This window comes from Amphiprion ocellaris, chromosome 23 (genome assembly GCF_022539595.1).
Source record: "Amphiprion ocellaris isolate individual 3 ecotype Okinawa chromosome 23, ASM2253959v1, whole genome shotgun sequence".
In the NCBI taxonomy this organism is placed as follows: Eukaryota; Metazoa; Chordata; class Actinopteri; family Pomacentridae; genus Amphiprion; species Amphiprion ocellaris.
Window position 1 is genome coordinate 9156339 of NC_072788.1, and position 14976 is coordinate 9171314.

The 14976-nt window shown below is 39.4% G+C and overlaps 2 protein-coding genes and 1 non-coding gene across 4 annotated transcripts in view; all 3 read left to right on the forward strand.

Annotated features, from left to right (window-relative positions):
• The first annotated feature begins 2884 nt into the window (after nucleotides 1-2884).
• Nucleotides 2885-11326, forward strand: haus6 (HAUS augmin-like complex, subunit 6). Its single transcript, XM_023295147.3, has 15 exons — nucleotides 2885-3281; nucleotides 4356-4451; nucleotides 4767-4899; nucleotides 5075-5219; nucleotides 6162-6224; nucleotides 6330-6387; nucleotides 6615-6788; nucleotides 7079-7275; nucleotides 7394-7523; nucleotides 8126-8228; nucleotides 8311-8371; nucleotides 9058-9196; nucleotides 9299-9397; nucleotides 9602-9737; nucleotides 10464-11326. The coding sequence occupies exons 3-15, from the start codon at nucleotides 4845-4847 to the stop codon at nucleotides 11138-11140; spliced, it is 2037 nt and encodes a 678-aa protein (XP_023150915.2). The 5' UTR covers nucleotides 2885-3281; nucleotides 4356-4451; nucleotides 4767-4844; the 3' UTR covers nucleotides 11141-11326.
• LOC111585590 (small Cajal body-specific RNA 8) lies at nucleotides 8452-8582 on the forward strand. Its single transcript, XR_002747837.1, has one exon. It is a non-coding gene; the product is annotated as a small Cajal body-specific RNA 8 (non-coding RNA).
• A 2224-nt stretch (nucleotides 11327-13550) lies between the features above and the next one.
• The window catches only part of dennd4c (DENN/MADD domain containing 4C), a 46291-nt gene continuing 44865 nt past the window's right edge, over nucleotides 13551-14976 (forward strand). For both annotated transcript variants that reach the window (XM_023295138.3, XM_023295140.3), the window contains exon 1: nucleotides 13551-13888. The gene's annotated coding sequence lies outside the window, so the exon portion shown is untranslated. The remainder of the gene's footprint in view (nucleotides 13889-14976) is intronic.

Consider the following 14976-nt stretch of genomic DNA (forward strand, 5'->3'; position numbering starts at 1 on the left):
ACAATGTGTGTAACAGAAATGTGCACTAAACACTGAATGAAGTCTCCGTAGATTACAGACAAAAAAACGCATCTCTCATCACAAATTTCTTTTTATTCACCCAAAGTGCATAAGCAAAAATACAAAACAGATGAAGTTAAATATAAAGTACAGAGCCCCGGAAGGGACATGGAGGGAAAAAAAATCTGGAAGAATCCCGAGAAACTTTTGCGAGATCTCGCAAGTTTCTCCAAACTGCAGGTATAATATACTTCTGGATCTTTTTGGCAGTATAGAGAAACGACAACGGAAGTGCACGACAGGTTTACTGAGTTTTATTTTGAAATCGGAGTAAAATATAAAGACATTCAAGCAGTGCTTAACAAGAGGCACATTTTTCATATCAACGATAGCGCTTTTCAAGCAAGCTGGTTCCAGTGCAAGTTCAGAGCCAGTGTCTGACTTGGCACCAATTCTTTGTGTTTCCATCAACTAACCACCGGCTCCTGGGGACGCAAGTATGAATAGCAGTAAAACAAATATCACTGCTTATTTAAAAAAAAAAAAAAAAAAAAAGTTACAAATCTAATTGAGAGACTAATATTTTTGTTCTTTATGTTTTATTTTTTTATTTTTTTAGAAGCACTTTGATTTGAAAGTGCTATTATATAAATAAAGTTATTATTATTCTCTGTAAAGCACTTTGATTTGAAAGTGCTATATAAATAAAGTTATTATTCTCTGTAAAGCACTTTGATTTGAAAGTGCTATTATATAAATAAAGTTATTATTATTCTCTGTAAAGCACTTTGATTTGAAAGTGCTATATAAATAAAGTTATTATTAGATGCACATATCAGTCATACATGAGAGGATTCTCCATGGACCTATCTGGCCACAGAGCAAGAGAATATAGGATTTGATTCTCTTGGTCCAAGATATTTTAGATGTCGACTGGTGGCAAACCATCATCAGGTTCAGATGGACCCACAGGTTTAAAGCACGATCGGATAATGAGGAATGGATTCTCAGACGTATGTCCATCTTCCATGGTCAGCCTCACATGAGGAACGTTGTTACCTGTAAGAAGGACTTGTGATTCCTTCTTAAGTTGAGGTTCCTCCTTTAGTTGAGGCTTTTTCTTTGTGAACCAGGACGTCATTCTCGCTGTGATGGTCTTTGGCTTTTTACACTTGAGGAGATGAGACGTCTGCTCAGCTATTTCATTTTTCAGTGTCAGGTTGTCTTTAAGGACTTGTGATTCCTCCTCAAGCTGAGGTTCCTTCTGAGCAGTTGGAGGCTTTTTCTTTGTGAACCAGGACTTGACTTTCGCTTTGATGGTCTTTGGCCCTCCAAACTTGAGGAGCTGAGACTTCTGCTCAGCTATTTCATTTTTCAGTCTCATGTTTTCTTCACTGGCTTCGTTCATGATCTTGATCAGTTCATTTGTGTGTTGGTCATATCTGGCCTGGTCATTAACATTAGATTTCTTCAGCCGCTTGTTCTCCTTTTCTCGGTCCTTGCCAATTAGTTCTGCCCTTCGAACCTTCTGCCTGAGCCCATTGATGATACGCTGTTTACAATCACCCGTTTGAGCCTGGTTGGTCTCTTTTTTTTTCTGATCATCCGTTCGACCTTTTCTCTGTTTCTCCAAGATTAATTTGTACTCCAGTTTAGCCTCCTTCTGTTTGAGAATTGATCCTTCCTCCAGTAGCTTTTGGTGGATAGAGTTTTTTTCTTTCCCATCTTTCATTAGCTTCTCCACTTTGTTATTCAGCTGAGCGATTGCCTCATCCTTTATTCTGATCCGTTCCTGTGGTCGAAGCTGGAGGCCCTTCATGCGTTGTTCTTCCTTCATCAAAATGTTATTGTCATTTTTCAAAACAGCGACCTCTTGACTGGTACTTGTCAAGCAGTCCTCCACCCTTCTGAGTTGTTTCTCTTTTTGACTCAATGAGTCCTTTAGTTCTGCCACAGACGTCTTCAGTCTACTGTTTTTTTCTCTGAGACGTGTGGACTCAAGGAACTTCTCATCTTCCAGACGCTCATGTGTGACGAGGGTTAAGATGTTTTCATCGTACTCATCCTGACCAGCAGCTTTCTTCTCCACAAACTTGTCCTGGAGAAACTTGACCTCCTGTTTGTGCTTCAGTTCAATTTCACAGAGGTCCCCTTTCAACTTGGTGATCTCTGTGTCATATTCCCTTTTTTGTTCTGCCATCCTCTCAGTCATGTCAAGCAGCTGCTTTTCAGATAATTTCTGAAAATCGTCCTGCTCCCGCTTGCATTTCTCTTTCCATTCCTCCGTCTCCTGTCTCAGGCAGCTCACTGCAGCCTCATACTGCTCTTTCATTGTGTTTGCTAACTGAGTGTAATATACCTCAGGCTCTGCCAGTTTCTTATTGCATGCATCAACGGCTTCTTGCAGGGATTGGATCATGTCATTTTGATCACGGATCAAAGATTTGAGGTTTTTCCATTCCTCACCTGTTCTAGTGATGAGCTTTTGTAATTCTTCATTTTTTTTGTCTTTCTCCTCAATTTGTCCTTGCAGCAGGGTGATCTCCTCCCTCAGCGCTGCCATTTCCTTTATCGTGTACATTTTCATCAATCTTTCTCCATCAGTCTCATATTTTTCCTTTAGCGTTTTGCTCTGAAAGGCGAGCAATTTGGGGTCCTGATTCTTACTCATGTTGTCTGTCAGTCAGCAATATCGCAGGGCTTCGGGTGTTCTCTCTCTCTCTCTCTCTCTATGTGTGAGGATCTCAAAAGCCAAAAGCTGTATTATGTATTTTTGTGCGTGACGTCACAAAAGACATAACGAAGTTCTCGTTGACGTCACAGTGTTGCGAGTTGGGGTGCAGATGTTGTTGTCGATAGGATGCAGTTGTCAACAACTGCCGGGTGTTGTTGGAAAAATTGGCGGTTTGTGTTTCACAGCTCCCGATTCTAAAGTTTGAGAAATTAACTCAGCCAGTTGAAACTACATGTAAGTACAACCTGGTTGGATCTTATTACGCTGAATTTAGCTGCTTCTCGGCGGTCTTCTGCTATTTTTATCCCGTTTTGTTATATGTAAGTTGACGAACACAGAACAATCTAGGAAGCTAGTGGGAAGTTAGCTAGCAGGGAGGCTAGCTGGCTAACTATTTTCGTCTCGGAATAATGGCGACAGTGCTGCAGAAGAAGAATGGACAGTATCTGTGGTTTGCTCTTCTCGGGCTGGGATTTCAAGCGGACATTACAACGTCGTCCTTCGCCGGCAAAGCCAACGTTACCGTTAAACACATTAACGTGGGGCCGTAAGTGGACAGAGTTGACATGTTCTTACATTGCAGTATTGGCGAACTGTGCTGTGTTGGACTATTTATTTAACTACTACATTCACAGAATTATTCTTGTACTGAATTATTATAATACACTGGAGAAAAGAAACCAGAGGAGGAGGGTCTGTAATCTTCAGTCCACTTATCCAGATCATGGTAATATTGGATTTTCAGTAGAAAAGCAATTCTCTTGTAGGTTTTTGAAGACATTTCACCTCTCATCCAAGAAGCTTTTTCAGTTCGTGGATGGGAGTTAAAATCTTGAAGAACCTAGAAAAGAAATCCAGTTTCTTTTTTTAACTGAAGCTCCTAGATTAAACTGAAATAAAATCCCCTCCAAAAAGAAGATAAGTTGGAGCTTTATTCATCCTGAGGGAAATTTTGTGCCAGATATTGCTCAGAAAAATGACAGTAACGTGAGAATAAATCCAGTGCTTAATAGCAATAAGATATGAGCACAATACATTACTAAAAGTAAATATAAGTAAGCTAAGGTGAAAACAGGATCAGAAAGTAAGAAGTCATACTGGCAATGTAGGGAGTATGATTATCACCAGGTTATCACCAGGTTATCACCAGATTCTCACCTGATTCTCACCTGATTCTCACCAGATTCTCACATGATTCTCACCTGATTATCACCTGATTATCACCTGTCTCCATGAGCTGCATCGCCACATTGTGTGCCATCATCATTACTCTCTTTGTTTATGTTTATACTTTGTATGATCTGCAATCTGCATGATCTGTGACCTGCAAAATGTTTCCTAACAAGCATCATGGCATATGGAAGGCTTGCGGGTCAAGCATGTTAGAGCTTCTTTTGACACAGGATGACCCATATGGATTTTCTTAGAAGCACGTGTCATCAATACATTTTCACCCTTCTAAACGATTACCGTCATTATTTTTTAACCTCTGTAATTATATATTTTAGATGCATATTAAAAATATGTGAAGACATAGTAGAAAGAGTCTACACTTCATTATATTTTCCAACACTTGTTTTTTTAAGTATTAGTCGAATAAATGGTTCTTTATTCCCAACAGGAATATGTTTGACAAACCAAACAAAGATGCCTTCTACATCGTGACCCATTTCTTGCTGGAGAAACTCAACCCGACTCGATTTCACGAGGCATACAGGTAAAGTTAGACACCTGTTATTTCTGTATAAGTAGGTCTATGAAGTCCTGTTGTGATGAGTATCAGTGGTTAATCTTTTAATGCCTGTTTTGCATTTAATTTTCAGCACTCTGGTGAAATTTTACACACAAATTTATACGTGTCAGTGTATAACGATAACTTCAGGCCAACATAAGTCAGTCTGGGCAGAATTTTCTTTAGTTGCATGTCATCCATCTCTTCACACATTGCCTGTGCCTGACACTTGTTTACTACCCAACGCAAACATTTGTATACTATGCTACTGCTGATAATCGTCCATTTAACTGCTTCTAGGATGAAGCTGCGAATGCTGGATCTAAAGTGGTGGCGTCATTGTTTCTCTCACCTGGAGGCCCCAAGTTTACCAGCTTGATGCTTCATTTGACCAATCATGTCATGCTGCAGGAAATGAAGACATTCACCACAGGTACATTTTATTTCAGTACTGATAACCAGTATTGGTGATCTGACTACAGTCTGGAAGTGTAGAGTGACGCATCATTGGACATGTTTTTTTTATCCTATTTATTTTAATTTGGTATGCAGCTCTGGCTTGTAAAAAAAAAAATCTATTGAATAATTTTGAATCTTGTCATTGTTAGATGACAGTTGGATTCCTGAGGATGCAGCGACGCCTGCTTCCACCTTGGATATGGCAGTTAAGAGATTCAGTCTGATCCGTACGAGGTTTTTGAAAACTGCGGTGGATCAGGATCGTTTTCTTCACGAGTACCAGAGACGAGCCCAGTAAGTCCTTGATCGTCTCTACTGACAGCTGGACAGAGTTCTTACGTTATATTTACATTAGTTGAGGCAAGCTGTAGATGCTTTTCTCCCAAAATATCAGTTGTGTTTCATAAACGCAACAAAAATAAAATCACTTGTAAACGTAAGATTTTGTGATCAAAACTTCTCATTCTCTCATTTACTGTTTCAACAGTTGTAAAAGTTGCTGCTGAATATAATGGTGTGCATTTTCTATATTTATGTTTTAATCTTCTGCTTATGTTGAGACATAAGAGCTCGAATACACAGTTGTTTATTTTAAATAGTACTTTATTGATTAATTGTGTTTTCACAGTACTGTGAGAGCATTAATATGGAGACAGTATCTGTATTTAATTTCCAAACCTGTTAGCCATGGCCTGTTATTTTTAGAATGTAATTTTTGTATTTGTCCTCTTTCTGTTACTGCTTCTTCTGGTCGTGTTCTGTCCTCTTGAGCATTTTTTTCCAGAAGTGTTTCATTTTCATTTTAGATCAGCATTCTTGGTGTTGCATGTTTCATTGACTGCTTGTTTCAAGCCCCCCCACCTGTTTCACGTGAACTAATTGGTAAGGCCGTGGTTAACGACGCCAGTTGGTCACTGCTGGGAGGCTTAACAACCAGTAGCTCTGTTTTTGCAGCAGACTTTCTGATTTGTCAAAGCAGGACAAGCACAGGTGAAAGACATTTTCTTAATGATGACTGGGAGCCATGAAGTGTTGCAGTAATACGTGATGAAGAGATGAACAGTAGCAGAACAAGTGGTCACCAAAAAGGAATGCAGTCCTCCTCAATATTCTTAATGTGTTTTCCAGCGATGGCACAACAGTTTGTTTTATGGACTTTCACAGGACAGTGGGTTTCAACTGCCTGTGGCATTTTTTTAAATAAAGTTTTGTCTTTTGTTTTTTTCTCTTGTGAAGGCTTCTGGTGAAGTCTATGAGGGACATCAGAGCAGATGGTGCCAAGTATGATGAGCTACTTAAGTATGTATAACGTTTTTTCTTTCTTTCTTTTTTGAACAAAAAAAAAGTCTTGATAGCTTAAACTGATCTGAGACGCACTGAACAAATGGGGCTTTGTGTTTTCAGGCGTCACAGCAGTGATTCTACACAAGAGGGAGATTCTCCAGCTGAGAAGATTAAAAAGGTTTGCAATGCTGTGTTTGTGGAACTGCTAAATGTGAAATATGATTTGTGAATTTGTATTAATGAGACAAAACAGGGAAAAACGCCACGTGTCTCTAAATCAATTTATACTATTGACAAGTTCTTGTATGACCAGTGTTGGGGGCAGCTTGTGAAATACTACAATAGAAATGATTTTTTTTTTGAGTCCCTTTTATGTTTGCTCACAAGAGTACTTTGTTGTCGTAGGTGCAGTTGTTGTGGTCGACCATTGATGGAATGCTGTCGACGATCAAAGAGGACAAGAATGCAGTGGAAAGTGTTTTGAAGGGGGATGCAGATCAATACATTTTGGACGGGATGGATGGAGTCCTCAGAATTCCTCGTTGTCTGCTGGAGAGAATTGAAAAGCTTCCACATCAGGTGAGCGTGTAGATAATGGGGTAATTCATTTTGCTACTCTGGGAATTCTGTACATAAGACAAAGGATTGCTCTCTTGATTTTTGCGCCTGTACTTTCACTTATTTCACTGTTACCAAAAGCTATAAGGCATTCTTGAATATCGAGTTAGTTGCCACAGATTTAATGTTTAGTATACAAGCTGTGTAAGATTTATTTAAGCTGAGTTGCTGAAACTCACTAATATATAGCGATTTGAATGTCCCTTTTAAAAGTGTTACCAGTCACATTTTATCTGTGTATGTTTTTCCAGTTAAGTTCAGGGAATGTGTATGAAGGCGGCCAGCTGAACCTCCTGTGTGTGATGGAGCTGATGAACTATGCATCACAGCTTCTGAAAGAAGAACGTTTCCAGGTCTCTCATGCCCCCAAAGCCCAGGTCAGTCCTCAGCAACTACAGCAGAAATGTCATCAGATGGCCCGGATGCTGCAGGACCTTCACCTCATCAGGTATTTGGTTAAGCAATAGCAGCTGGAAGAGAATGTAGTCGGCACCAAATGGTTTTGCTTTCTCTAACTGAAACTACCAAATAAAGAGTTGTTATCCTTGCATTTCTCCAACTCTCAGGCAGAAGATTTCTAAGGAAGAAATTCCTGAAGTCAGGAATGCCATCAGAGAGCTGGAGGCAGACTGGGAGAAGAAGTGGATGGAGACTGTGAAAGAAACTCCCCTCGTCTCTTTTCTGAATGAAGATCCTGTGAGTGATAGCATAACTACAATGCATATGCACCTGTGAAGACATGAGTTATATGAAGCTACAAGTGAACAGTCAGTCTTGCTGTCAATACATGCTGCAGCTACACATAGACTGTACAAATGCATGTACATACAACTGGGATGTACTACTTTGTCATAATATCGTGCCTTAAGCTTTCCATGTTGCCCATAAATCCATTAGTCTGTAATTTGAGATGAGCTGGGATCTGACATTCAGATCCATTTCTAGCATATTATATAGTATAGCAGTGTAGACACTGCAGTGTACCTGCAGTTAAACTTTACAGAGTGCCAGTAAAAAATCACATTGAAAGCTCCTCCAATTGGCTTGTGACTTTATCAACATGGTTCATACATAGCAGTTGCTTCTTCCAGCAGGATAATGCCTCCTACCACAGTGCTACAAATGTTCAGGGACGGTTTGAGGAACGTTGCAAAGAGTTAAAGATTAGGAATAATAGGTGGTTTAAATGTTGTGGCTGAGTGGTGTATTTCAAATTAAGCTAATTTTGCTTTCTTTGCAGGATTTTTTTTTTTTTACTTGATGTTGCCTGAGCTGTTTTTTTTCTCTTCTGTTTTTAGGCTCTTGGCTTCCTCTCTCCAATGGCTCCACTGTGTTTTGAACCAGCAGCTGAAGCTAGTTACAGAAGTAGCATCTTCTCCCAGTACCCGGCTAAACTTCTTGGTGAGCAGCATCAGATTCTAATACAGTCCACGTGTGAAGTCAGTTTTGGTTTGTAACCGAAGTTTGTACTTTTATTTCCCAGAAGAGAAGCCTGCAGAGGGTAAATCACAGGAGGGTGTACATCCCAGTTGCTCTGTCAGGAGGTAATAACAGCTGTAAGCCTAATGACATTATGAACTGGGATAGTGTTTAGTTTTAAGTGTGTGTGGTGGTTGGGTTCTGATGGGGGGCAGATACCTGGGCAGGTCTAAGCAGTAATCTGTCCACCACTAGTCCTCCCTACAGCATCACTGCTCTCTGATGACCGTGGTGAATTGAGAGAAATCGCCACGGACAGATACGGAGCAGACATTTTGTTTCTGTATAACAATACTAAGTTGGACTGAAATGTAGCATAAATGAGCACAAAGTGTTTTAAGACCACTGAGTAATACTCTCATGGACTGATAATGAAACTTTTAAATCTTGTGAAGACCTGGAACATGTGCATTAGACTGGCAGTGTCATTGTATATAAATCTAATTTTAAAATACCTAAGTAAAGTACAAATTCATTATTGTGTGTCAAAAGAAATGGTGCAGCTTCATTAAAGTTTTCCATGGTAGAATCCTCCGTTTACTCATGTTCTTGAGACTTTCAAGTGATTTCATCCATCCATTAATTGGATTTGAAGACATGCAGAGTCACATGCCATCTTTGCTTTAGGATTAGCACTTAGCTAAGGCCCCAAAACAAGCTAATAGCTACGGTAAAAGTACTCTGTGTTGGTTTCACTCTACCTGTGTACAGAATGTATTTCAAATGACAAAATGTTGTCTCTTGGAAATAGTTCCTTCCTTGCAACAGCTGAGAGGCCTGGAAGTCCTGTTGCGACCATGGAAGCACCACGAGCAAACACATCTCTTGACTGGCTTTTTGACACGCCTCCATCCCCTCCTGTTAGGGCTCCACCTGTACAACCACCACAGGTGAGTGTTCTCAGCTTTTGTTTTATGTTACTTTTTTTTGTTTTTTGGATTAACTCCACCTGTTGAACTAGTGTATCTGATGAATCTGTACTTGTTTATTAGGCCAGTGTGAAAAAGAGCAGCAATGTTCATGAGAAAGTGGCTCCCGTTAAGACCAAGGCTCAGATAATTGACTTGGAATGTGACAACCTTGCTGATCAGGTATTGTAAACACTGTAATAGAAGAGAAATACTTTATTAATTGCTGAGGGGAAATTTGGTTGCTACAGCAGAAAGAGTAAAATTCCCACCACCATAAATAGTTGCAATTTATTTTTATTTCTCACGTTCATACATTAATGTGAGATAAAAAGAGATGAGTCTAATGTAACTGACTGATTCCTGTCTAATGTGTGTGTATTTTAGTTTGCAGATGCTATAGCTACAACCAGTCCATCAGAGGACAGCGTTAAAGGTTCGGAGTTGGAGGGCCTTCTGAGCTCTCTTCAAAGAGATCCTTTCTCTACTAGAAAACAGCTGCCGCGTACTCCTGAAAGCTTGAGTAAGTTATAAGCCATTTTCCTCCAGTGTTCATGTCTTTTAAATCTGAATTCTGTGTGAACAATAAGGAAAAAATACCATTTATAGAAAATGTTAAGATAAATGTTTAAACTGGGATTCCTCCACAATATGAAAAAGTCGGTTTCCACTCCATTGCATCTCTTCTGGGGTCTAAAATATAATTTTCTTCTCAAACAGTGATCATACAAGTTGAGCAGTCAATGTATATCACTTTGTAGGCTGTCTGAATATTTGACCTGTGCAGCGATTTTTATTTTTTTTATCAGAAAAGTAAATAGACTATCTTCTCTTTGTAAGGAAACTATAGCTTTATGCCTGTTAGGTATTGTTTCCATGGACACCATAAACAAGACCAAACTGATCCTAAGAAAATGAACTTTTTCTGCTTTTTTTTCCTTCTAAAAGACACAAATATTGGGAACAATACTTTCCCAGTATGTAAAGGGAAAATAGCAGGTTTAGGTAGCAATGGTCCTATGGGCAGAGATATCATTGACATACATAATTAGAATGGAACATTCATGTTAACTGTTGGATTTTAAAACTGTTTATTTACCTGAACAGGTAGCTGTTTGCACTTGGAAGTCAAATACTTGTGGAAAAGAATCACATTTGTAAATGTCAAAATTGTGAAGGAACCCTCTGATAATGGTGTTGTAATGCATTATGTTGGGAAATTGACACAGTTCTTCCCTGTTTTCTTCAGTTCTGGATGTGAAAAGCTCCTGGAGAAAGGCTGTGGAGGAAGACAACGCCAAGAAAATCCAGCAGTCAGCTGACTTTGACGGCAGCATAATGAGGCGCCTCAGTCCCCTCCCTGAACCCTGCAGTTTGCTGCTGAGCCCCGACGCCGCCTCGCATAACGTCTCCTGCAGCGTCACCCCTGCTGTGATGCTCCACGGAGGCCCCCATGCTGACAGACAGGGGGCTTTACTCAAGTCCAGTTTTTCATGGGACACTTTTAACGCAGAGCCCTTGGACAGTCTGAGCGGCAGCAGCTCGGTCCAGTTCTCCCTCCAACACGAAACTCTCCCTGAAATGCCGAGTTGCGACAGTCTGCTGAGCCTTGACGATGAAACTGTAGATATGAGGAGTAAAGATGAGGAGTTGCTGATCCCATTGCTGAAAATTGAATCGACTCATTCACCATTGACCACACGTCATCGTCAGGCCTCACTGATGGAAAAGACACCAGAGTGTCTTGTGTCTGATTACAAGGGGTCGGACAGAGACTGGCTGATGGAACCTGCAACAACACAACCCACAGACAAGGTCTTCTCACTGGATCTAGACGCTCTGGAGACACACTCGCCTCCAAAGAAGCAGGAGTACAGCCTCCCCAAACTCATCACATTCTCCCCAATAGATGACATGAAGTGTTAACGATTCTTACCAACTATTCTGCTGCCTCTTAAGTTGTCTGTTGTGATTTTATTAATACTTGTATATAGCTGGAAAGTGACTTACATTTCATGCACTGGTAGTTTTCTGTGTTTATTGATTTAAATTAATAGACTGAACATGAACTGCTTGAATAAAATTATAATATGAACCACTTTTAGTTTACTCGTGTAAATAATTAAGACCAACAAACTTTAAGTGTCATTCAGCTGAAAGAGTTTAACCCTCCTGTTGTCTTCATTTATGGGCACCAAAGAAGTTGTTTCCTTGTCTGAAAAAAAAAAAATCCAGAAATTCAGCAAAAAATTCCCCAAATTTATAAACATTTGCAAAATCTTCAGGAAGAAAATTTCAAAAATTCCTTAAAGTTTCATTTACTTTTTTTTTTAAATCTCCAAATTTGGCAAGAAATAAAAATTTTAAAGATAAAAAATGTAAATATTTTCAAAAAACGAATAAAAATCTTCCCAAACAACAAAAAAAAGTGATTCCATATGTAAAGTTTTGGTTTATTTTTTTCCAAATGTTCTTTTTTTTTTTTTTTAGCTTTTTTTTGCATCAAAAAATGTTCAAAAATTTCCCGAAAATGTGGAAGTTTTCACTGTGAGAATATATATTTTTTTCCACGTTTTCAAACTTTAAAACGAGTCAGTTTGACCCGCAGGACGACACGAGGGTTAATTATTTTTTTACTTTATACCGTTAGCATGATTTCTAACCGGTGATTTTACAAGATTAAGGGCATTTGACACAACGCAGTGTTTTTTTTAAGTCGAACTTGCATCTTATCCGCTCATTAGAACGTCTCAAAATCTCGTTTGTTTTATGCTGGTGTAACTTCTACCGGTTTAAGATGGGGGGCGTCAGAAACCACAAAACCAAGGAGCAACATTAAAATGAGGCAAAAAAAAAAACAAACAAAAACGAGGCAATGCTGGAGGAAATCGCAACATTGCACCTTCACAATAAGCAGCAAAGTTCATCATTTGAGAGACTGCGAATTGGATTTTTTGTTGCATAAAAATGACATTAATGACTGAAGAGCTTATTTTCCTTACTACATTCCTGGAGTTTAATGTACAATGCACCTAGCACACCTTTCTATGTTACATCAGATATGTTCCCGCTGAGAGATTTACACTGTTAAATCAGACTTGGATTACCAGATGGGAAAACTTCATTTAGCGGAAGTACAAGAAAAATAACCGTACTCTTCTGGCTCCAATTCCTACTGGAACCAATCACCTTCCACATTATTTCCAATTGTTTATTCTCACTTATTTTCCCAGAATTGAAACTCTGAGTACACTTAAGGGTGGTTTAAAAAGAAGTGAATCAACTAAAACAGGAGCAGCTATAAGCATATACTTGATATGTGCCAAAATATACAGGAATGAAAATAACTGAGTCGATCATTGAAGTTTAGATAAACAGCTTTATTGTGAAAACCAACCTCACTGTCAGTACTAACTAGTTAATCCCAAGCTATAGTTTTTTTGTGTTTCAGTTTTAATCTGTTAATATGCATATATAAAAACGAAAACTATATCTTTACGTTTGATAATAGAAGCCAAAACCTGTTACAAATAAAAGAATAATAACTTTATTGTGAAAACCAACATCATCGTCTGTAATAACAATTAGTAAATACCAGGTTGTAGTTTGTGTATGTTTTTGTTTTAATCTACTGATGCGCATACAAAGACAAAACTGAATCTTTGTTTAATAATAAAAGACAAAAAAATTATAAATTACATTCTTATTTTTGAAAAAAGTTTTTTAAAAAAGTCATAAACAGCTTTATTGTGAAAACCAACCTCATTGTTGGCAATAGCAATGAGCTATCACCAAGATGTAGTTTTTTGTGCTTTTCTGTTTTAATGTTAATGTAAAGAGATAAAAAAAAAAAACAATATTTCTGTGTCATAAAAGATTTTTTAAAAGATTTGGAAAAAAACTAAAACCTTTATTGTGAAAACCAATCTCATGGTACAAGGAGTTATTACAAAGCTATATTTTTGTGCATTTCTTTTTTATGCTGTAAATGTACATGTAAAGAGAAAAATCTATTTTACATTTGATTAAAAAGACAAACAACTGTCAACAAATAAATGAATAAACAAATAACAGCTTTATTGTGAAAAGCAACCACGTCGTCAGTAATAACAATTAGTTAATACCAAGCTTAGAGCTTTTGTGTTTCAATTTGTTAATATGCATGTAAAGAGAGAAAATTGTATCTTTACGTTTGATAAAAGAGAACAAAAATATAATCACTTTATTGTGAAAACCAACACTTTTGCTTGCCCTAACGGTGTTTTATTTTGAAAGGACGTCCCGGAACACGCCGGTATGACTCGGCGCAATTGACCAGACACACAGCCTCCCTCCGTCCGCTGCAACTGACGGGCCATTACGGACTACCTTTCCTCTCCCCGGGGCCTGAAGGAGACGTTGAGGAAGAACGCTCCCCAACAAAACTATCAGCGTAGACACAAACATGGCGCCTACCGACAACTTCAGATGAAAGTGTGGCAAAGAAGTTACCCGCAAAGTTCCGGAGGAGTATTCCGAAGTGGCTTTCTTCTTCTTTGTTGTTTAATCTTTTCTTGCGCGCCGAGCTGGTTTGTTCCTGCTTTGCACCTTTTTAACAACACGGAATATATTAAGCAGTGAAACGGCAAGTTGCATACATGTCAACATTGTCTCTTGCTGCGGTGTAAACAGCTGGTAAGTGCTCGTATTTCTGTTTTGTTCTCTTTTTTTGACTATAAACACAGTTTGGTCGCAGTGTTGACTTTTAGCTAAATGTTAGCAAGAAAACGTATTTTTCGCGGTGCTGCTCGTGCACTTTTTTGCACCGAGTGTTTATCCAACCACGGAAGGACAATTGTTCAGAGCCACGTATCACAGTTTAGGTTGATCACGGGAGGACATTTCTTTTGTTTTACCCGCGGGAAGGTGTGTATTTCCTGCATCAGAGTTGACCTACTTAGGTTTTGGATGCAACAGTTGTAGTTGTGAAACCCTCCTCCTCCTGCTGCTGCTCTTCTCCCAGGGCCCTCCTTGATAGCCACAGTCCTGGAGCCTTTTCTAACCCCACAGGTGTCTGCCTCCACTCCTGCTTGAAATCAAACACTTTAATAACCCTTTACAGTTTAGATTTGTACTTTAACACTAACAACAAGGAGCTGTGCACTTTGTTTTTGATTGTGCAAGATGCCTCTGCTCCTTTTGTGCCTGTGTTGGGCTCAAATGCCATTGAGTGCAGTGCCGAGGTGCTCACATATCTATGCTTCAGCACTTGAGTGAGTGCCAGCCAGCCGGTCTAACCCCTAAGGGCAGGAGAGAGCTCCATCCTTCAGTTTTTTGGTGATTCACGGCATGCATGTGATGTTCCTGTCATGACAGCTGTGGCACAAGTCCCGGCACAGCAGAGTGGAGCAGAGCACTTCCTCTTGTGTCGTCGTGAAAGCATTCATGTTCCCCAATCTTTACCTGAGATGGCTGCGGGGATTTGGCTCGAGAGCTGGATCATTGAGGCTCGTGAGGTGTGAGAAACATGGAAATTGCTCCTGGCAGAATCCGCTGAGCCTTCGCCACATGGGAACACAGCAGAAAAATCTCCTTCTTGACCTTGGCATGGCCTGACAGGGACTGCATGAAAAAGAAAAAGGGGAGTGGAGTGAATGTTTCCTCCCACCAACCGCCACAGGCTGGCTGGCAAGTATGAAGTGGGTCATGGCTGCTCTGTGGCTTTGTGTACATTGAACTTGCACTTTGTCACTACTGGTGCTGTCAGGTGACTAAGAAAGGTA